This window comes from Pan paniscus, chromosome 5 (genome assembly GCF_029289425.2).
Source record: "Pan paniscus chromosome 5, NHGRI_mPanPan1-v2.0_pri, whole genome shotgun sequence".
In the NCBI taxonomy this organism is placed as follows: domain Eukaryota; kingdom Metazoa; phylum Chordata; class Mammalia; order Primates; family Hominidae; genus Pan; species Pan paniscus.
Window position 1 is genome coordinate 50,200,986 of NC_073254.2, and position 23,058 is coordinate 50,224,043.

Sequence of the window (23,058 nt, forward strand, 5' to 3'; positions counted from 1 at the left end):
ACAGGAATTCATAGACTCGCATTCTAGAGGAGGAAACAGACTCAGATTATGGAATTTGTCCAAACCCCACACTGTTGGGATGTGAATGCAAGCCTGTCGGACTGCAAAGGGCTTTTCACTGGAGTTTAGGGTAGGGTAATTTCCCCTTAGCTTCTATGCGCACAAGTGCTGGGCCGCTGCAGCGTCACCCTCGGGAATGGCGGTGTCTTTTCGTAGAGGACCCCCAACAGCATCTGTCTGGAGCTTCTGTCATTAACTAGGCTCAAACAACCATTGCCAGGATACTGGTAAAGAGAATGAGGAAGGGGCCTTAGGATTCCACAGGAAGTTGGATGGTTCTTAGGAACACAGTTTAGGGGAATGTGTTGCAGGGCTCCTGTTCCTCATTTAGGTATTTGTGGGGGCTTCAAAGATGGCTCCAGAGTCACTCAAAGCAGTTACATGGATTACAGGAGTTGGGATTGATTGACTTTAAGAAGACCAGGGAGGCCTGGTGTGGTGGCGTAAGCCTGTAATCCCAGCACTTTGAGAGGCCGAGGCAGGCGGATCACCTGAGGGTAGGAGTTCGAGACCAGCCTGGCCGAAATCGTGAAATCCAGCCTACTGAAAATACAAAAATTAGCCGGGCGTGGTGGTGCGTGCCTGTAGTTCCAGCAACTTGGTAAACTGAGGCACAAGACTTGCTTGAACCTGGGAGGCGGAGGTTGCAGTGAGCCGAGATGGCGCCACTGCACTCCAGCCCGGGTGACAGAGCCAGACTCCGTCTCAAAAAAGAGAGAGAGAGAGAGAGAAAAAAAAAAAGACGACCAGCGTGAGAGGTAGTGGGTAAGTGGAAGGAAGGGCTGACTCATGTGCTTTTCAGGCTGGGATGCTTCGAGGGCTACCATCTGTGTTCTCACTGCCTGCCCACGCCCCACATGTTGTCCAGGTGAAACCTGCGGAGATAATTAGGATTATAGTAAACATTTGTTGAGCTCTGTGTGCTGGGCACTGTTCCAAGTGCTTTACTTAATCCTCACAAACAATCCCATGAAGTAAGTCTTATTGTTTCTATTTTACAGGTGGGGAAAATGAGGCACAAGGAGATCACAAAGCTAAGTCCGTGACTAAACTGGTTTGTTTTGAGATGGAGTCTTGCTCTGTCGCCAGGCTGGAGTGCAGTGGTGCCATCTCGGTTCACTGCAACCTCCGCCTCCCGGGTTCAAGCAATTCTGCCTCAGCCTCCTGAGTAGCTGGGATTACAGATGCACACCACCACGTCCAGCTAATTTTTGTATTTTTTAGTAGAGACGGGGTTTCCCCATGTTGGCCAGGCTGGCCACTCTGACCTTGTGATCTGCCCATCTGGGCCTCCCAAAGTACTGGGTTTACAGGCGTGAGCCACCGCGCCCAGCCCTGAACTGGTTTTGAACCCTGCCTAGAACCCATACTTACTTACTAAACTCAAATGTACTTAACACGATGAGAACGTCGGCCTTGAAGGTAAAAATGCTGGCATAGATGGCAAAGAGGTGTGTGCTTGGGCAGCTCATGTCCTTTTCCTGGGTAAGGCAGGTAGTAACTCACAGCTGGCTGTGTGTATTTTGGCTCTCAGACTTCTTTTTAACCAGTGGTTCCAGATTTCTGGATTTGACAGAAAAACAAAGCCAGAAAACAAGTGAAAGCCAGGTTCCCATAAAGAGTTGCAGCTTTAAATTTACGCTCCCTAAGGGCATGGAGAACATACCTACGATCTATTATCACCATCATTAAAGAAAATACTTCTGTTTCTTTGAGACAGGGTCTGGCTCTGTCACCCAGGCTGGAGTGCAGTGGCATGATCTCGGCTCACTGCAACCTCTGCCTCCCAGGTTCAGGCAATCCTACCGACTCAGCCTCCAGAATAGCTGGGACTACAGGCACGCACCACCATGCTGAGCTAATTTTTGTATTTTTTATTGGGGGTTGGGGGGGTTTGCTTCAGCCCAGGCCAGGCTCGAACTCCTGGGCTCAAGCAATCCACTTGCCTCAGCCTCCCAAAGTGCTGAGACTGCAAGTGTGAGCTACCACGCCTGACCTAAGAAAATACATTTTAATTCTCAAAATAGGAGTGACATCATCTGAATCTGTTAGTTCCAGCCAGGCGCGGTGGCTCGTGCCTATAATTCCAGCCCTTTGGGAGGCCGAGGCAGGCGGATCATGAGCTCAGGTGTTCGAGACCAGACTGGGCAACATGGCAAAACCCTGTCTCTACCAAAAATACAAAAAATTAGCCTGGTGTGGTGGCGCATGCCTGTAGTCCCCGCTACTTGGGAGGCTGAGGCGAGAGGATTGCTTGAGTCTGGGAGGCAGAGATTGCGGTGAGCCAACATCGCACCACTGCGCTCCAACCTGGGTGACAGAGTGAGAACCTGTCTCAAAAAAAAGAAAAAAAAAAAGAAAGAAAACAATTATTCCCAAGAAAAGATGGTCAATGGACTTTATGCCAACACATAGACATTCCTTTGTCTTTAATTTTTTTGTTGTACTGTGGACTAGTAAAAATGTCACTCTAGGAATGACTCTGCCTCTAATCTCTCTGAATCATTTGAAGGCAGAACCAGAAGAAATGGGCCTTAGGTGTGGCAGGAGGGAGTTAGGTTGCAGCCAAGAAAGAACATTTTTTGGAGGTCTTTAAAGAACAGGTGAGCCTTACCTGTGCTTAGGAAGTGAGGGTTGCAGAAGCAGCTCCGTGGGATGGAGGGGCCAGTAACTCTGGGTCCCACCCTGGAGAAGGGCAGAGCAAGGACCTTGTCTTGAGGGATTTATTCTCAGATCCACCAAAGTAGCCTGGGAACCTAAATGACAGTTCCCATCAGGCAGCCGTTTTCTGCTCGGAGTTCAGCGGAGATGCGATGGGGTTGCATGGTAGTGGGGAGGCTTCCATGGGCTACTCACCCCTCACCACAGGGAGTTCATGTAGTCACCCACCGTGGGGCTAAATAGAGTGCCAGGAATGATGACCCTTGAGGAGGGCTGAGGACAGGAATAGAATGGCCACCCAGGAGTGTTGCTTGTTCCCTGCCTGCTGCCTAGGGTGTACTGGGCCAAGGCTCTGAGTGGGCAGGCCTGGCTGGCCGCAGCATCATTGGAGATGCTGTTTCCCTACCTCCTTCCATCCTGGGTGCAGCCCAGGACCCAGAGCCTTCTGTCCCAGTTCTCCCAAAAAGGGATCAGGGCCAGGTAGGTGAACACCTGTTCTGGTGCAGCATGCTCAGCACTGGCTGTGGGCGTGGCCCTAGTTTGGAGCTGGCCACTTGCCTGTTCTGCAACAGAGAGTGGGGACAGAAGCTGTGGGGAGACCCTGGTGGGGAAGAGGGAAGGGTCTGGTCTCACCTGCCCCATCCTAGTGGTGGGGATCAAGACCTCCACAGGTGGGCTCACATCCTCTGGGGTGGTGGCATCTTCTGACTCCAGAGGACCTCACAAGCCGCCTCATATCCCTGGGGAGGCTGAGAGGTGATACTTCCAAATTTAGCTGAAAGGCACAGACTTACCCACATTTTAATCCTGGAGTTTTAGAATGGTAAATCCGAATCCCTTTAGGTTACAAATGCAGAAACAGACTAAGGCAAAGGCGATCCCTTTCTCCTCCAAGGTCACTCTGGTTAGAAGGGTCTGGAGCCCCAGTTACTACATGCTGTCATTGTTCTGCCGCCAAGTCCTTAAAGAATGGCAGAACATGACTTAAACCACCTGCTAAGTACAAGATTCTATGCTGGAGATGCAAAGGTAGCTGTCCTCAAGAGCTTTTTGTCAAACAGGTAAACTTCAGGGCAACATGCAGATGCTGGAAAAGGGTGGATTTGCCTCAAGAGTCTGTGCATGCTTTCTAAGATACTCCCCTCCTTTTCATCCTCTGATGCGGGGAGGGAACCCTACCTGAAGAAACACCCCAAGGCCCAGGGGTAGATCTAGGGTGGAGAGATCACAGATGGGAGGGCCCGGAAAGAAAAGGAACAGGGTTGTCAATGGGCATACCCCAAACACCTCTCCCAGAAATGCCCTAAGGCCCCAGCCCGGAAATGGACCTCTGCTGCCCTCTAATGGTGGAAAGGCAGCCTCTGGAGCTACCTGCTGGGGTCCCCCCTTAAAGAAGAGGGGATGTGAAGGACACTTCTGCCCTCTCCCCATTTATTCCCCTTCTGTCTTATGCTTCATCTCCTGTGGTCTCTAAAGCAGAACCTTCTCTTTTTTTTTTTTGAAATGGAGTCTTGCTCTGTCGCTTAGGTTGGAGTACAGTGGCGTGTCAGCTCACTGCAACCTCAACCTCCCAGGCTCAAGCGATTCTCCTGCCTCAGTCCCCTGAGTAGCTGGGATTACATGTGTGCGCCACAATGCCTGGCTAATTTTTTTGTATTTTTAGTAGAGACAAGGTTTCACCATATTGGCCAGGCTGGTCTCGAACTCCTGACCTCAAGTGATCTGCCTGCCTTGGCCTCCCAAAGTGCTGGGATTACAAGTGTGGGCCATGGTGCCTGGCCCCATCTGTTCTCAAGCACTCCTGGCTGCCCCATTTCCTGACCACTGCCCTCCATCCCATTATCTCCCCAGTTTCCTTTGTTGCCTAGGTTCCAATTCTGGTACCCTGGTTCCTGACCCTGCCAGAGTTCTGGTTCCGGAAGGCCCCCCACAGGTGCCTTGGGCCTAGCTCTCACCTGGGCCCAGGGCAACACTGAAGACATGGGCAAGAGCATCCCCCAATACCTGGGGCAACTGGACATCCGCAAAAGTGTAGTCAGCCTGGCCACAGGTGCCGGGGCGATCTACCTGCTCTACAAGGCCATCAAGGCCGGCATAAAATGCAAACCACCCCTCTGTAGCAACTCACCCATCTGCATTGCCCGTGAGTGTCCGGGCCCTGGGAGAGGGCTCTGCCCCAGGAGGCACCTCCTCCCGAGGCCTCTGCTGTGGGAGGGCCCAAAGGTGATGCCTCCAAGTTCCTCTTTCCTTTGTCTTTCTCTTGTCCATCTTCCTCAAGCCCACCCTGCAGCGTCCTAGGCAAGGCCCTGCCAGAGATGCTAGCTCAGGGTCCCTGGATCTCACTCAAGTGGATCCTCAGACTCATCTGGCAGGTCTCCAAATACTACATTTCCTCTGGCTCCCAGGATTCCACTTCTTGGAAACTTGGTGTCGGCAGCTCCCCCCATCCCTTTTCTGCCCCAGGAACGTGAGGCTTTAAGGAAAGGGAAAATTGGAGGACTTACTATATGCCCAGAGCTTCCACTAGTCCACATGTTCTTTTGTGCAGAGTAGGAAAATGAGCCCCTTCTGCAAGACTCTTTATTGCCATCTGCTGGAATATCATTGCCACATACTGGTTATGATGAAATACTACTTGTTACCGCCATATGCCAGACAGTTGTTAGAGTAAATGGACAAATCTATGATGGTATGTTATGGACAATACAACATTAGATAGGGTGCCCTTGTGCAGTAAACATTCGTTCAACTGTACATGGTGGTCCTGCATATGGTGAGAAGGCTTCTCCGAAAAGGCAAGGCAGCCTTGTCCCCAAGTCCCTGTCCCCTACTTCCCAACCCCATTCTTTCATCACTTCTGAGTCCACAGCCTGAACTGGGCTGCGGTGGCTGTCTAGGCCTGGCAGTCGAGCGAGAGCGGCACGGGCGGGACTCAGGTGAGCTCCGGAGGCTCCTCAACTCTTTGGAGTGCAAACAGGATGAGTACGCCAAGAGCATGATCCTGCACAGTATCACTCGCTGTGTGTACTTGCTGGAGGCTGAGGTGAGGGAAGGGAAGCAGGAGGTCCCCCCTAGCCGGCCTGGCCCCTGGGGGTTACGGCCGATCCCTGCCCCTGGAATGGCCAGACTATATCCTGGGACCTCTCTCTGGCTGATAGCGGGAGGGGTGTGCGGAGGGATCTTGGTGACATGGGGGGCAGTGGGCCCAGAACACCCGCTTCTCCTGCCTCTTCCATCTCTCCCCAATACTCCAGGCCTCTGCTTGTACTACGGATGACATCGTGTTGCTGGGCTACATGCTGGATGACAAGGACAACAGTGTCAAAACCCAAGCTCTGAATACACTTAAAGCTTTCTCTGGCATCAGAAAATTCAGGCTCAAAATCCAGGTGAGCCCAGGGATGCGTGGTGGGGCATGCAGGATGTCTATAGTCCTTAAGTCCTTTAATTACCATAGGATAAATGGTCATGTTCCAGAAGTTTGTTTGGGTGTGAATTTGTGACCCAGAAATAAGTGGGAAAACGGTGGTCAGATTCCCAGCAGGGTCATGAAGGCCTTTGAATTTCAGGATGAAACTCAATTGAGGCACTAGTGGTATCTCTCAACCCCAAATAGAAGGACCCCCACTACCCCACAAGCTCCCTACCACTGCCACGTTTTTTCTGACACCAATTCCCAACACTGGCTGGGTGTTCAACAATTCAATTCAGTTCAGACACTATCCATAGTTAGGGCAGACTTCACAGGTTAAGGGCTGAGTCCCCCAAGACTTCCCCCCAACTTCAGGTACCAATCATAGGTCTGACTTCTGATTGGCCCGCTATGAATTCGGGGGTTCCCACAACTCCCTTTTTAGATTTAGTAATTTGCTAGAATGGCTCCCAGAACTCAGGAAAGGACTTTACTTACTATTACTGGTTTTTTTATAAAGGACACAACTCAGGAACAGCTAAATGGAGGAGACACATAGGGCAGGGTGTCAGGGCGCGGAGCTTCCAGGCCTGTTCCTGGACCAAACTGAGGATTGGGCTGCTATTGCTCGTGGCCCAATAACGAGATGCAGATGAACTGGGGAGGAAGAGAGTTTTTATTTCTGTAACCGGTTACAGGGAGAAGGCCTGGAAATTATCGCTGGACCAACTCAAAATTACAAAGTTTTTCAGAACTTATATACCTTCTAAGCTATATGTCTATGTGTAAATGTGCATTCATCTAAAGACGTAAGTGATTAACTTCTTTTAATTTATAACTAAGGTCTGAGTCCCGAAGACCTTCCACTGGAGCCTCAGTAAATTTACTTAATCTAAATGGGTCCAGGTGCTGGGGTGATTACCCTTATTTTGTCTCCTGCTAAATCAAGGAGTTTTGAGGAATTCCTTCAGATCCCCAATAAACTTGTTTGTGGAGACCTGTGGCGTTTCTTCAGACCCACGGTAAAACTTGTTTAATCCTAAACGGGTCCCATTAAGAATTCCTTCGTAATTTTGTCATGCTTTAAGGCCCAGGAAAGGCCTAGGCAAAACTCCTGGTGGGCTTTTGTTACATTCCAGCCTTTGTATAAGGGCACTGGCTTTTAACATTTAACTTAACCACACAGTCAGTACTGAAACAGTTGTTATGGAGGCCTGCCACAAGCCCACTTCAGGAGTGCCCTGCTGTTCCCAGCACCTCCACACGTTCAGCAACCAGGAAGCTCTTTGAACCCCATTGGTCAGAGGTTTTTATTATGTAGTCTTGATGAATTAAATCATGTCCAGCTGCTCACCCCTCCCCAGAAGTTGGGAGCGAAGCTGAAAATCCCAACCTTCTAATCATGCTTTGGTCTTTCTGGTAACCAGAAGCTATCCAAGGGCCCTGCCTGGAGTCACTTCATTAGCATAAGCTCTGTTGTGACCAAAAAGGGTTGGTTTGCAGTAACAAAGGACACTGCTGTCACTCAGGAAATTCCAAAGGTTTCAGGAGCTCTGTTCCTGGAACTAGGGACAAAGATCAGATGTATTTTTTATACTCTATCCCCTGGGCCTGTGTTAATCAGAGGTTGGTGTCATGGCCACGGATAACTTCTCCATTACTCCATAGACAAAATGTAAAACACCACATGTCACTTCCCCCTTTCCCTGCTATCATACCCCCAAACTTACAGTATCCACACCCATCCTCCCTGCTTTCCTGCTGCTGCCATGAAAAAATGGCTTTCTCCTGGTCTGTGGCCAGTGATAGTCTCAATCCTGCCTCCCACCCCTTCCTTAAGGGCCTCTCTGATTGCTTACGCTCCGCTCCCCGTCAGCATGCAGTAGGCTCCAACCCCTCCCATCTTACAAAGCAAAACCAAAAAAGCCTCTCCCTTGACCTCCACATCTCTTCCTGGCAAATAGTCTATCTCTCCCAAATTAAAAACAAATAAAATATGTAAAACTTGCAAATATTGTATATGTGTAAGTTAGAAGGAATAACAATAAAACAGAACATGCCCAGGCCAAGAAATAGAGCACAGCCCCCTCCCACATCTTGGCTTCCTCCCCCACCAGAGGCAGTCATTGCCCTGCATTTTGTTTAGCAGTTCCAAATATTCTTTGTAGTTTTACCATATATGTATGTATCCTTGCATATTCTAGCAGGGCATAGCAGATAATAAAGAGGTAAAATATAGTCTGGTATGTTTTTAAGCTTCATGTACATGGAAGTAGATGGTTTCTATTCTGTGGTTGGCCTTTTCTCCCTGCTACGTTGAGAGATTCATCCTTATTGGGCAGCTCTGCTTCCTTCTGGTTTGTTTTTTTTTTTTTTTTTTTTTTGAGACAGGGTCTCGTTCTGTCGCCCAGGCTGGAGTGCAGTGGCATGATCTTGGCTCACTGCAGCCTTGACTTCTCAGGCTCAAGCAGTCCTCCCACCTCAGCCCCCCTAATAGCTGGGAGTACGGGTGTGCTCAGTGAGTACGGGAGTACTATGTTTCTCAGGCTGGCCTTGAACTCCTGGGCTCAAGCGATTCTCCCCCCTGGGTCTCTTTCACCGCTCTGTGGTGGTCTCTTTTGTGAATACCCTGCCACTTGCCCGTTGTTAGGCATTTGCATTGTTTCCAGGTGCTTGTCACACTCACATTGTGCTGTGAACATTCCTGTGTTCGTCTCCCTTGTGTGCCTGAGAGAGGATTCTAGGGTGTGTATGCAGGAGTGGAATGGTTTGGTCAAAGGATATGCCCAACTTTTCCAGGAGGGAGGTATCCATTTTCACCCCACCAGCCCTGCACGAGTGTTCTATTGTGTCATAACCTAACGTTTGATAATTTCACATTTTAATTTTTTTTTTTTTTTGAGACAGAGTCTTGCTCTGTTGCCCAGGCTGGAGTGCAGTGGCACGATCTTGGCTCACTACAACCTCTGCCTCCCAGGTTCAAGCAATTCTTATGCCTCAGCTTCCAGAGTAGCTGGAATCACAGGCGTGCGCGCATCACCACGCCTGGCTAATTTTTTTGTATTTTAGTAAAGACAGGGTTTCACCATGTTGGCCAGGCTGGTCTCAAACTCCTGGCCTCAAGTGATCTGCCTGCCTCGGCCTCCCAAACTGCTGGGATTACAGACATGAGCCACCATGCGTGGTCCACATTTTAATTTTTGGCATCAAACTTTTTTGGGGAAAAAATTCTCTTTACATGTATCCTCAAAATATGCACAACTATGATATATCAATAAAAGCAAACACACAAAAGAATAAAAATAGATTGAGAAACAAACAGAAAAAAATACCTAGAGAGATCTCTGCTTGCTGCCTCATCCCTCAGCCTTCTCAAGTGCAGTGGTACGATCTTGGCTTACTGCAACCTCCACCTCCAGGACTCAAGTGATCCTCCCACCTCAACCTCCCTAGTAGCTAGGATTACAGGCATGCACCAATATGCCCGGCTAATTTTTGTATTTTTTTAGAGGCGGGGTTTTGCCATGTTGTTCAGGCTGGTCTCGAACTCCTGAGCTCAAGTGATCCACCCGCCTCAGCCTCCCAAAGTGCTGGGATTGCAGGTGTCAGCCACCACACCTGGTCAGGCTGTGATTCTCAAGCATATTATAATCACCTGGAGAGCTTGTTAAAAGCAAAGATTTTGGCTGGGCGCAGTGGTTCAAGCCTGTAATCCCAGCACTTTGGGAGGCTGAGGTGGGCAGATCACCTGAGGTCAGTTCGAGACCAGCCTAGCCAACATGGAGAAACCCCGTCTCTACTAAAAATACAAAAATTAGCCGGACGTGGTGGCGGGCACCTGTAATCCCAGCTATCTGGGAGGCTGAGGCAGGAGAATCACTTGAACCCGGGAGGCAGAGGCTTGCAGTGAGCCAAGATCACGCCACTGCACTCCAGCCTGGGCCACAGAACGAGACTCTGTCTCAAAAAAAAAAAAAAAAAAAAAGCCCAGGGAGTTCAGTTCAACAGGAGAACTTTGTTTTTCACAAATCCCCCAGGAAATTCTGATGCAGGCGGCCTGAGTCCCACTCTTCCTTTTTTTCCCCAGTGTCTTTATGCTGAGGGCCTGACCCCTGGTCTCTTTTCAGGTGAAAGTAGTTACTCCTTGATCTCAATTTCCATCTAGCTGTGCCCTTCTGGATCTCTGCAGCCTGTGGGCTCCCCTGCCTTCCCCATGGCCAGCTGCTACTAGGCATATCCACTTAGATGCCCTCCAAGTTCTCTAACCCAACATATCCAAAGTGGAGCTCACCCCATTCCCTGAATCAGCCCACTGTCTCCAGAGGGCTCTTAGGCCGTCAGGCCCTTTGGGTCTGCCTCAAGGCTCTCAGCATAAAGTGCGTGATTGGCCATGGGCTGCACCTCCTTGCCCTAACCCCAGCCACGTACAATGCATGCTTTATGCTCTCACATGCTCCCTTGCTGCTGTTCCCTTGTTCTGAAACCCTGTCCCAGACTTGCTGACTCCAACCTGTCCTGCGGGTCGCCACGGCTTTTGAGGGGTGGGGGAAGGGAAGGGCAGGTACTGATGGGAATGCTCACTTCCACTCCAGGACTCTTGCTTACTTCTTACATGGCTCATAAAGGTGCAGCTCGTGAGGTTACCTGTCTTTGGTAATACCTCTAGGTCCAAGCATCTTACTTTTTTTTTTTTTTTTGAGACGGATTTTCGCTCTTGTTGCCCAGGCTGGAGTGCAATGGCGCGATCTCGGCTCACCGCAACCTCCGCCTCCCGGGTTCAAGTGATTCTCCTGCCTCAGCCTCCCGAGTAGCTGGGATTACAGGCATGTGCCACCACGTTCCGCTGATTTTTTGTTTTTGTAGTGGAGATGGGGTTTCTCCATGTTGGTCAGGCTGATCCTGAACTCCCAAGCTCAGGTGATCTGCCCACCTTGGCTTCCCAAAGTGCTGGGATTAAAGGCGTGAGCCACTGCGTCCTGCCCGCATCTTGCATCCTAGAACCGAAGATCCCTTTATTCACTCAATAAATGTAATATTGAACACTTTGTGCCAACACGCTGCTCTAAGTACAGGAGAGAAAGCAGTAAACAGAACAGGGAAGATCCCTGTGCTTGTGGAATTTATATTCTAACAGGGCAAGGCAAGCAATACACAAATAAGTAAAATATATAGTGTGTTTCATGTGGTAAGTGCCATGGAGAAAAATAAAAAGGCGGGGGGTGGATAAAGGAGTCTGGGTGGGGGTGATGCAGTTTTCAAGAAGAAAATCTTGAACCCAGGAGGCCTGTAATCCTAGCTACTCAGGAGGCTGAGGAAGGAGAATCACTTGAACCCAGGAGGTGGAGGTTGCATTGAGCCAAGATCACGACATTGCACTCCAGCCTGTTTGATGGGAGTGAGACTCCATCTCAAAAAAAAAAAAGAAAAAAGAAAAAGAAAATCTTTTGAGATGTTGGGCTTGGTGAAGAGTTCATGACATCAAAAGCATGATCTATAAAAGGAAAATCAATACATTGGACTTTATTAAAATTAAAAACATTTGCTCCATGAAAGATCCTGTTAAGAGAATGAAAAAAGCTGCAGACTGGGAGAGTGTATTTGTTTTTGTTTTTGTTTTTGTTTTGAGATGGAGTCTTGCTCTGTCACCCAGGCTGGAGTTCAATGGCGCAATCTCGGCTCACTGCAACTTCCGCCTCCTGGGTTCAAGCGATTCTCCTGCCTCACCCTCCCAAGTAGCTGAGATTACAGGTGTACACCACCATGCCCAGCTGATTTTTGTATTTTTAGTAGAGATGGGGTTTCATCATGTTGGCCAGGATGGTCTCGGTCTCTTGACCTCATGATCCGCCCACCTCGACCTCCCAAAGTGCTGGGATTAGAGGCGTGAGCCACTGTGCCTGGCTGAGGGAGTATATTTGAAAATCACATATCTGATAAAGGACTCAGCTAAATTGTATCAAGTGCTTTCAAAACTGAATGTTAGGCCGGGCATGGGGGATCACGAGGTCAGGGGTTTGAGACCAGCCTGGGCAGCATGGTGAAACCCCATCTTTACTAAAAATACAAAAACTAGCTGGGCATGGTCGTGGGCACCTGTAATCCCAGCTACTCAGGGGACTGAGAAAGGAGAATCACTTGAACCTGGGAGGTGGAGGTTGCAGCGAGCCGAGATCGCACCACTGCACTCCAGCCTGGGCAAAAGAGTGAGACTCTGTCTAAAAACAAAAACAACCCTGATGTTAAAACAAGCAGTCCAATTAGGAAATGGGCAAAATACATGAACAGATATTTCACTGAAGAGGATATATGGATGGCAAATAAGCACATGAAACCATGTTTAATATCACCAGCCATTAGGGAAATGCAATGAAGACCATGCTGAGATATTACTGTGCACCTATTAGGATATCTAAAATCAAAATTAGTGACGATACCAAATGCTAGCAAAGATATAGAAAAACCGGATCTTTCATATATTGCTGGTGGGAATATAAAATGGTACAGCAGCCACTCTGGAAAATAGTTTGGCAGTTTCTTTCAGAACTAAACATACATTTACCAATTCAGCAGTTGAACTCTTGGGCCTTTATCCTAGAGAAATGAAAACTTATATCTGCACAAAAACCAGTAAACGATTGTTGATAGCAGTTTTATGTGGAATAGCCCCAAACTGGAAACAACCAAAAATGTCTGTCAATCGGTGAATGGTTAAACAAAGCGGTATAGCCATTACCATGGAATGCTACTTAGTAATAAAAAGGAATATAATATTGATATGCACAACAACTTGGATGGTTCTCAAGGGCGTTATGCTGAGTGAAAAAAGCCGATCTCAAATGATCACATAAAGTGTGATTTCATTTATATAACATCCTCAAACTTAAAAGGTCATATATAGAGATGGAAAACACAAGTGGTTGCCTGGGCTTTGGGCTGGGGGAGCAGGTGGGAGTGACTCTAAAGGGGTCTCTTGAGATAGATCTTTGTGGCAATGGGACAGTTCTGGTGGGATAATCTGTTGGCTGCAGTTGTGGTTACACAAATATGTGCATGTGCTGAAATGACATAGAACTATGCACACATATTACACCAACACCAATTTCCTAGTTTTGATATTATACTATAATGCAAGATGTGACCATTGAGGGGAACTGGGTGAAGAGCACATGGGACCTCGCTGTACTATTTTTGCAACTTCCTGTAAATTTATAATCATTTCAAAATAAAGGCCGGGTGCGGAGGCTCACGCCTGTAAACCCAGCACTTTGGGAGGCCGAAGCGGGCATATTACCTAAGGTCAGGAGTTCAAGACCAGCCTGGCCAACATGGCGAAAACCCGTCTCTACTAAAAATACAAAAATTAGTTGAGCACGGTGGCATACACCTGTAATCCCAGCTACTCGGGAGGCTGAGGCAGGAGAATCGCTTGTACCTGGGAGGCGGAGGTTGCAGTGACCCAAGATTGCACCACTGCATTCCAGCCTGGGCAACAGAGTGAGACGGTCTCCAATAAAATAAAATAAAATTAAATTAAATTAAAATAAAAAACAAAATTAAAGAAATGAAAATGTGTGTTACACGTGACAATGCTGTAGAGAAAAATAAAATAACAGTGGAGGGTGGTAAGGAAGGCTGGGATGGGGGTGGTTAGAGAAGGCCTTACTGAGAAGGTAACATTTTAATGAAGTCTTAAAGGAGGTGTGAGAGTGAGTTGTGAGTATCTAGGGATAGAGTGTGCTAAGCAGAGGGCACAGCCTATGCAAACACCCTAAGACAGGTGTGTACCTGGCATGTTCATGGAATATGTAAGAGGCCATTGTGATGGGAACCTTGGTCATGAGGGAGAGAAGAGAAGATGGAGTCCAAGACATAATAGGGAGAGAGGGGCAGATCACATTGGACCGTATGCCACTGTAAGGACTTTAGCTTTTACACTGAATGAAATGGGGGCTCTTGAGCAGAGGAGTGACATGTCTAACATGTCAGCTGCTCTGAAAGTAGATGCAGGGGGTGAGAATGGAAGCAGGGAGACAGGAGGCTATTGCAGAAATCCCGGTGAGATGCCAGTGGCTTGAAAGAGGGTGGTAAGAAGTGGGGGTGAGGAGAAGTGGCTTGAATTTTGATAGATTTTGAAGGTAGTGCCTACAGTATTTTCTGAAGGATTGGAAAAGGAGTGTGAGAGAAAGAAAGGAGTTGATGCCAGCAGTTTTTGGCCCGAGCCACTGGAAGGAAAGTGTAACCCATAGCTGAGACAGGGAAAGCTATAGAAGGAGCAGGTCTGGGGATGGGGGAGCGTGTTAACTCTGAGAGCTCTATTAGACATTTGGGGAGAAAAGTGGAATTGGCAGCTGCATATATGAGTCTGGATTCAGGGGAGGGGCAACATAGCTGGAGCTAGAGACATAAAGGGGAGAGTCACCAGCATGTGGCCCGTATTTAACACTGTGAGTCTGGATGATACCGGTATGGGAGTGAGGTAGGTAGAAAAGAGGAGGTTGGGCAGAAGGGCTAGGAAAGAAGTCTGTAAAAAAAAAAAAAAAGCCAAATAAAGAATTTCAAGGCAGTGGGAGTGGGCAACTGGGTCAAATTATGTTGAGAGTTAGGGAGAATTGTCTATTGGGTTTGGCCCAGGGGACATCCATGGGGACAGTGAAGAGTAAAGTCAGATACTGGGATAGTGGTGATCACCTGGAAAAGTAAGCCCTTTTGTTCTCCCCTACTCCAGGAACACTCCATCAAAGTACTCGAACTGATCTCCACCATCTGGGACACGGAACTGCACATTGCGGGCCTCAGACTCCTCAACAACCTTCCGCTGCCCGACTATGTGCATCCACAGCTGCGACGGGTGATGCCTGCCTTGATGGAGATCCTGCAGTCAGACTACATCCTGGCACAGGTGCCTGAGGACCATGGCCAAAGCCCTGCCTTGCTGACCAGCCCTAGCACAGTACTTAGAGGGAGGAGCAGAGGTTTATGTCTTCCTTGCTCAGGCCCAGACTCACCTGCCTTCTCATGCTTTACTCTTTCCTTTATTCAGGTGCAAGCCGTACGACTGCTGAGCTACCTGGCACAGAAGAATGACCTTCTCTATGACATTCTCAACTGCCAGGTGAGAAAGAAATTGAAGAGGGGCTGATGAATGCCAACTCAGGTATAGGGGGAGGGAAGAATCATGGCATCTCCAGACAGATTTACCCCTGATGAATTGTTTTAGTATCTTCCTGCCTCTGCACTAAATGCACTGAAAATCATGCCTCTTCTGTTCCCCCCAGTAGAAGGAGACTCCATTTTATTGGGAGGGGGATCCCCCTTTGAGGCATTTCTTGAACTCTGAGAGTTAGGAACACAGGAGACAAAACAAAAGTTAATGTAGGTATTTTAATATTGGGGGGAAATTACTATGGCAAAGAGCATTATTAGGGATAGAAAAGGTTACTCTGTGATAATCAGTGGTTCAGTTCACCAGAACAGTAGGGCAACTCTAAACTTGTATGCACCTAATAACATAGTCTCAAAATATATATGACAAAAATTGAAAGGAGAAATTAACAAATATACCACTACAGTGGGAGATTTGGAATATTTTAACCATTCTTGCAGCAACTGATAGATTAAAAAACCAAAATTAGTGAGGATATACTCTTAGTGAATAACACAAATAAGCTTGAGCCATTAGACATAGTCAGAACAGTCTACAAGGATTAAATGCACAGTCCTCTCAAGCACACACACAATACGTAAGAAAATTAGTCACACACTAAGCCTTAAAATTTGTCTCAACAAAATTTCCAGAATGAATATTATCATATCACTCATGTTTTATGATCACAAGGCAATTAAATTAGAGGATAATAATAAAAGAAAAACTAAAAAATTACTATATACTCGAGTCTGAAATTTAGGTATATTTGGGAGTTTAGGCAATAGGAGTATACAAGAACAAGAATTTTATAACTTGCCTAGGAGTTTATTCCCATTCTTTCTCTATTCCCATCACAGGTTCACTCCAACTTCCTAAACCTGTTCCAGCCCACACAGTCAGGGAGTCTCCTGTATGAGGTACTGGTGTTTGCTGAGCGGCTGAGTGAGGGCCGGAAGGCACCCCACTACTGCGTGGTGAAATGGAATTACAACGAACAGTCCCTGCATGAATCCCTCTTTGGGGAAGAGTCCCGACTGGCAGACCGACTACTTGCCCTGGTCATCCACCCTGAGGAAGATGTTCAGATCCAGGCCTGCAAGGTCATTGTCAGCCTGCAGTATCCCCAGGACTTGAGAGCCCGGCCCTCCTCCTGCCAGCCCAGTCGTTCCTACTTTAAAAACATGGAATAAAATTAAGGAGAGCCAATAAATGAGTATAGGAGAGAAACTTGAAGTTTCTTGAAGCTCGAATGTCTGTCGGTGGCCTTCCAGGGCTGGGTGGAGATTTCATTCAGCATAACCTCTGCTCCAGAGTGTGGTACAGCATGGGCTTATCTCTCAAAACACATCCCCACTTCTATGTTTGGGGGACTGGCTCCCCTCTTCTCTTGCTGCTTTTCTTTCTTTTTTTTTTTGAGACGGAGTCTTGCTCTGTTGCCTAGGCTGGAGTACAATGGCACAATCTTGGCTCACTGCAACCTGCGCCTCCCTGGTTCATGCCATTCTCTTGCCTCAGCCTCCCAAGTAGCTGGGACTACAGGTGCCTGCCACCACACCCAGCTAATTTTTGTATTTTTAGTAGAGATGGGGTTCGGCATGTTGGCCAGGCTGGCTCTTGCTGCTTTTCAAATCAATGTGGAGCCATTGCTTTCAGGGGGTTGGAAGAAGGCAGGCTTGGGGATTGAAGCCAAAGATAATCAACAGGACACAGTATAGCATTAGATTAGTTAGGATGGGCCAGGCTATCCCACAGTAACAACACTCACACCTCAGTGGCTTAAACATGGCAAAGGGGGCCAGGCGCGGTGGCTCACGCCTGTCATCCCAGCACTTTGGGAGGCCGAGGCGGGCAGATCACGAGGTCAGGAGATCGAGACCATCCTGGCTAAAACGGTGAAACCCCGTCTCTACTAAAAATACAAAAAATTAGCCGGGCGTGGTGGCGGGCGCCTGTAGTCCCAGCTACTCGGGAGGCTAAGGCAGGAGAATGGCGTGAACCCAGGAGGCGGAGCTTGCAGTGAGCCGAGATTGCGCCACTGCACTCCAGCCTGGGCGACAAAGCGTGATTCCGTCTCAAAAAAAAAAAAACAAACATGGCAAAGGTTAATTCTTGTTTACACTGCATGCCCATTGCAGATCAGCGGTGGGGGTGGAAGGGCAGGCCTCTACTCCACAACATCCTCACACAGAGACCCAGGTTGAGGGAGGCTTCCTCATTGTGTTTCTACAACTATTACAGAAGGACAGGGAATGTGGTAGTGATAAATGTCATCACTTCTGCTCACATCTCAATTAGCCAAAGGGGATGAGGAAGATCATTCTTTCCACGTGTCCAAGGAAGAACTGTTGATCCTTGGTGACAGCATGAATGACAGAGATCTGCAGGCATACTGGATCAGAAAGGGAGCTCTGGAATCAGAGTGCTCGCTTCCAGTCCCAGCTCTGTCACTTACTGTGTGACCTCAGGGGAGCAGTTAACCCTATTTGAGCTTCAGGCCCCTCATATATAAAATGCATATAATAATAGTACTGATTTCATGATGCTGTTGGGAAAATGAAAGGGGGATTATATGAGCTAACGAATGTAAGCCACAGTGTTCTGCATGCATTCCTCAAAGATGGCTCTGAGGAGCTATGAAATCATCACTGAGAAAGCCGGGCAGAGTGGCTTACGCCTGTAATCCCAGCACTTTGGGAGGCTGAGGCGGGAGGATCACCCGAGGTCGGGAGTTCGAGACCAGCCTGACCAACACGGAGAAACCCCGTCTCTACTAAAAATACAAAACTAGCCAGATGTGGTGGTGGGCGCCTGTAATCCCAGCTACTTGGGAAGCTGAGGCAGGAGAATTGCTTGAACCCAGAAGGCAGAGGTTGCGGTGAGCTGAGATCACGCCATTGCACTCCAGCCTCAGAGATAGAGGTGCGAGACTCCATCTCAAAAAAAAAAAAAAAAAGAAATCATCACTGAGAAAACAAAAGATCATCACTGCGGAGGTCCTTGCAGAGTGTTGCCTCCAGCATTTCTCCAGTCTCTTCAGGTTATGGGCACTGGGGAGTCCTAGAGTCCTCTATGAAGCGTCCTGAAAAGTCATTGAAACTTAGCTTTGGAAACCAGAAAAATGGTATGAGTAATATAACACCATAACCATGAAGTTTCCAGAAACAAGAAGACTGTCAAACCAAATATGGTCATCCATTTTCCGATTCCCCATTCATTTGCATTTCCCAGTTGTTCATTCATTGTTTTTTTTGTTTTTTTGAGATGGAGTCTCGCTCTGTCGCCAGGCTGGAGTACAGTGGTACAATCTCAGCTCACTGCATCCTCTGCCTCCCGGGTTCAAGCAATTCTCCTGCCTCAGCCTCCCGAGTAGCTGGGACTACAGGAGCGCGCCACAACACCCAGCTAATTTTTTGTATTTTTTAGTAGAGAAGGGGTTTCACCATGTTGGCCAGGATGGTCTCGATCTCCTGACCTCATGATCCCCCCACCTTGGCCTCCCAAAGTGCTGGGATTACAGGTGTGAGCCACCATGCCCAGCCCTCATTCACTGTTTTATCTGTGAATCCTTGCTGGGAAACAGTAAGGATTGCTAACGGTTTAAGAAAATGCTACGGGAGAGAAACCTAATGTTAGAGCTATTCCCAGCCTGAGACTGCTCGATCTAGGACAAAGAACCTGGTCCAGCCACGGGCTCCCGGTGTTCTTCAGAAGCAGGATTTGAAAACTAGTCTCGTCCAGGACCAACCCTGGCATTTTCCTCAAAGGAAAACAAACCCAAAATGGAAAAGTGACTTGCTCAAGGTCACATGACTGGTCTAGGGCAGAAATAGGATTAGAACCTCCTACTACTGAGCTTTTCTTTTGCCCTCACATTCTTTGGTCCAAGCCCCTTAAGAGTGGGTCATGGATTCTAAGCCCAAACCTATGGAAACTGAGGAGGATCTTGATGCTTCTGGATTTTAGAGGCCAGTTTAGGACTGAAGTACTTAAAGGAAATCTGTCCCCACTTAATCCCTGGCCCAAGGTCATATCACTCAGGTGGAAGAGGGAGGGTGTTTCTTGATGAGGATGGGCTGATGAGAAAGAGCCAGAGCCTACAGAGAGGCCAACCCCATCACTGTCTCCCAGAATGAGTGGGCAGTCACTACCAGATCTGAATCAGCATCCCTTGTCTCCCTCCTGAGTTCAGGCCTGAGGCTGCTCCTTCTTGCTGCTGAATACACTGCAGCCACCCCAGTGGAACTTGTCAAATGCCAACATTGCCTTTCGACCAGCTCCATGTGTGCCCATGTCACCAACAAGGTGTTGGGCATCACTTTCAAATTCTCCTCCCCACCACATCCACCTAGTTCCCCCATTTCCACTGCTACTGCCCTGTCCTCCACATCAGGACTTGCCTACTTCTTTTTTTCTTTTTTTTTTTTGAGACAGGGTCTCACTCTGTCTCCCAGGCTAAAGTGCAGTGACGCAAACACAGCTCACTGCAGCCTCGACTTCCCAGGCTCACGTGGTCCTTCCACGTCAGCCTCCTTGGGTAGCTGGGACTACAGGAGTGTGCCACTGCGCCCAGCTAATCTTTTGTATTTTTTTTGTAAAGACGAGGTTTTGCATGTTTCCCAGGCTGGTCTCAAACTCCTGGGCTCAAGCAATCCACTTTGGGCTCAGCCTCCCAAAGTGTTGGGATTACAGGTGTGAGCCACCACACTGGGCCTGACTTTTCCTCCTCCTGGTTTCCATCCTCTCCAGCCCTACACACTCCAGGCTAATTTTATAATCACACATGGCACCATTCTCAAAAACCTTCAGGGGCTCCCCATTGCCATGGTGAAATCTTTCTTGGCATCAAAGCAAAGTCACGTGATCTGACAGGTATAAATGTATTCTCAGCAAAAGGCTGAGTTTTGTCCTCAAAGATGTGGTCACTGGACCCCTTTTTTACATGACGAAACCAAATGAATTAGCTTTGCATTCAAGGCTCTTCACAGTGTGATCCTCTTGCCTGCCACAAGCCTACTGTGCCACATCTCTGCTCCAGCCAAACTGGAGCAAACTAGTCATTGCTGCCCTAATCATACCATGTGTACTCTTGCTCCAAACATGTTTTCTTTTTTTTTCTTTAAATTACTATTATAAAGAGAAGATGCCTCCAAACATTTTTTTTTTCCTCTTTTTGAGACGGAGTTTTGCTCTTGTTGCCCAGGTTGGAGTGCAAGGGCGCGATATCTCGGCTCACCGCAACCTCCACCTCCTGGGTTCAAGCGATTCTCCTGCCTCAGCCTCCCAAGTAGCTGGGATTACAGGCATGCGCCACCACCATGCCTGGCTAATTTTGTATTTTTAGTAGAGACGGGGTTTTTTCATGTTGCCTAGGATGGTCTCAAACTCCCGACCTCAGGTGATCTGCCCACCTCAGCCTCCAGAGTGCTGGGATTACAGGCATGAGCCACCGCACCTGGCTTACTTTTGATACAACTTTCCTGCTGCCTAGAATGCTAGAATGGCCTTCCCTCTTCTTCCAACTGGGCTGTGCCTTCTAGTGTCATCAAAGTTGACGTCCCACTGCAGCCTAGATCTTTTTTCAAGCATACTAGCCTCTGGTGCATCCTGCAGCACTTCTCATCTGAACCTCTCACTTGGCATTTGGCAAATTAAAGCTTGAATCTTATATACCTTGTTCTTTTATTCTTTTTTGCAGTAGGACATATGTTTTTTGTTCTTTGTGGTTTTTTTTTTTTTTGAGATGGAGTCTCGCTCTGTCGCCCAGGCTGGAGTGCAGTGGCATGATCTTGGTTCACTGCAACCTCTGCATCCCCAGGTTCAGGAGATTCTCCTGCCTCAGCCTCCTGAGTAACTAGGATTATAGGTGCCCACCACCATGCCCAGCTAATTTTTTTTTTGAGACGGAGTCTTGCTCTATTGTCCAGGCTGGAGTGCAGTGGCACGATCTTGGCTCACTGCAACCTCTGCCTCCCAGGTTCAAGCGATTCTCCTGCCTCAGCCTCCCGAGTAGCTGGGATTATGGACGCGCACCATCATGCCTGGCTAAATTTTGTATTTTTAGTAGAGACCAAGTTTCGCCATGTTGGCCAGGCTGGTCTCGAACTCCTGACCTCAAGCGATCTGCCTGCCTCGGCCTCACAAAGTGCTGGGTTTATAGGTTTGAGTCACTGTGCCTGGCCTGCCTGCAGTAGGACATATCTGACTGCTTATCAAAGCCTTGAAGAGCCGGGCGCGGTGGCTCATGCCTGTAATCCCTGCACTTTGGGAGGCCGAGACGGGCGGATCACGAGTTCAGGAGATGGAGACCATTGTGGCTAACGTGGTGAAACCCCATCTCTACTAAAAATAAAATACAAAAAATTAGCTGGATGTGGTGGCGGGCGCCTATAGTCCCAAGCTACTTGGGAGGCTGAGGCAGGAGAATGGTGTGAACCCGGTAGGCAGAGCTTGCAGTGAGCGGAGATCGCGCCACTGCATGCCAGCCTGGGCGACAGAGCCAGACACCATCTCAAAAAAAACAAAAACAGAAACAAAAACAAAAAAAACCTTGAAGGAAGAGCCTGCTCAGGGCAGGCACATGATAATGGCAATTGGCTGATGGTAACGAAAGGAATTGGCAGTGGGAAGATCAGATGGGAGTGGTGTATTATCTGCTGCCATGTAACAAATTATGAGAAAACTTGGTGTATCAGCTTGGGTCTGATCAAGAGAGAAACCTCACAGTAATTTAACAGGAAATTTTAATATGATTATTAAAACAGGGGATTGGAGTAACAAAGAATTCGTTAGTAAGGAGTTATGAGAACCCTATGGAATAATAAATAGCTGACATGAGGAGCAGCCCCTACCTCCCAAGATACAGCACCCAAAAAAGAGATACCCTCTCCCCACCCAGGGCTGAGATCCAGACCTTGTTGAGTACAGCACAGCCCACAACTCACTAGGTGGCAGAAAAGTCACTGTACTGTCATGCCAGTGGAACTTGCCAGAAATATGCCCTCTAGGATGCCAGGGAAAGCTCTTTCCCAAGGAGGTGTGGAACCAGAGACTTTCGACTACAGAACTAACTGAGTGGGGTGTGCAGGGGAAGCTGCTTCCCACTGGGTGCTGCTGGCCTTCATGGGCTGCGGGAGGCGGCACTGGAGTACCTATGGGTGCTGCAGGAGCCTGATGCGGCAGAAGCCACATGCACGCAGGTGGTATGTGAGGCAGAAGTTGGAGGTATTCTGCTTACACTACAGCCCAAGGTGGACAGTGCCAGGAGAAGCTGCTAGCCACTGGGTGTTGCTGCTTACTCTGGGAACTGGGCACTGAAAGCTGTTTGCAGAGCAGGAGCCTGTCAATCAAGCACACTAGAACCAGGAAGCAAAAACCTCTTCCTCCCACAATGTCTCTCCAGCTCCCTTCCTCTTAGTCATTTAAATATCAATAAACATATGTTACTTCTCACAGGAATTTGAGAGCATCTTGACTGGGTGGTTCAGTCAAGCTGTGGTTACAGTCACGCTTTTGCCAAGGACTGTTGTTATTTGAAGGCTTGACTGGGGCTGGAGGATCCCCTTCCAAGACAGCGCACTTATGGGACTGACAAGTTGGTGCCAGCTGTTGGCAGGAGGCCTCAGTCTTTCTACACATGGGCATCTCCACAGGGGTGTTTGAGAGTCTTCATGACATAGCAGCTGGCTTCCCTTATAGTAAATCATCCAGGAGAGAACAGAGCAGACGCTGCAATGCCTTTTCTGACCTCACCTCAGAAGTCATACACTGTCACTTCCGCCAC

At 48.3% G+C, this 23,058-nt stretch overlaps 1 protein-coding gene across 1 annotated transcript; it reads left to right on the forward strand.

Annotated features, from left to right (window-relative positions):
• Positions 1–4,682: 4,682 nt before the first annotated feature.
• Positions 4,683–17,768, forward strand: ARMC12 (armadillo repeat containing 12). Its single transcript, XM_055113512.2, is given in 7 exon segments — positions 4,683–4,882; positions 4,885–4,944; positions 5,619–5,764; positions 5,976–6,110; positions 14,859–15,032; positions 15,174–15,245; positions 16,136–17,768. Coding segments are annotated over 7 exon segments (1,101 nt in total). The 5' UTR covers positions 4,683–4,701; the 3' UTR covers positions 16,469–17,768.
• The last annotated feature ends 5,290 nt before the right edge of the window (positions 17,769–23,058 follow it).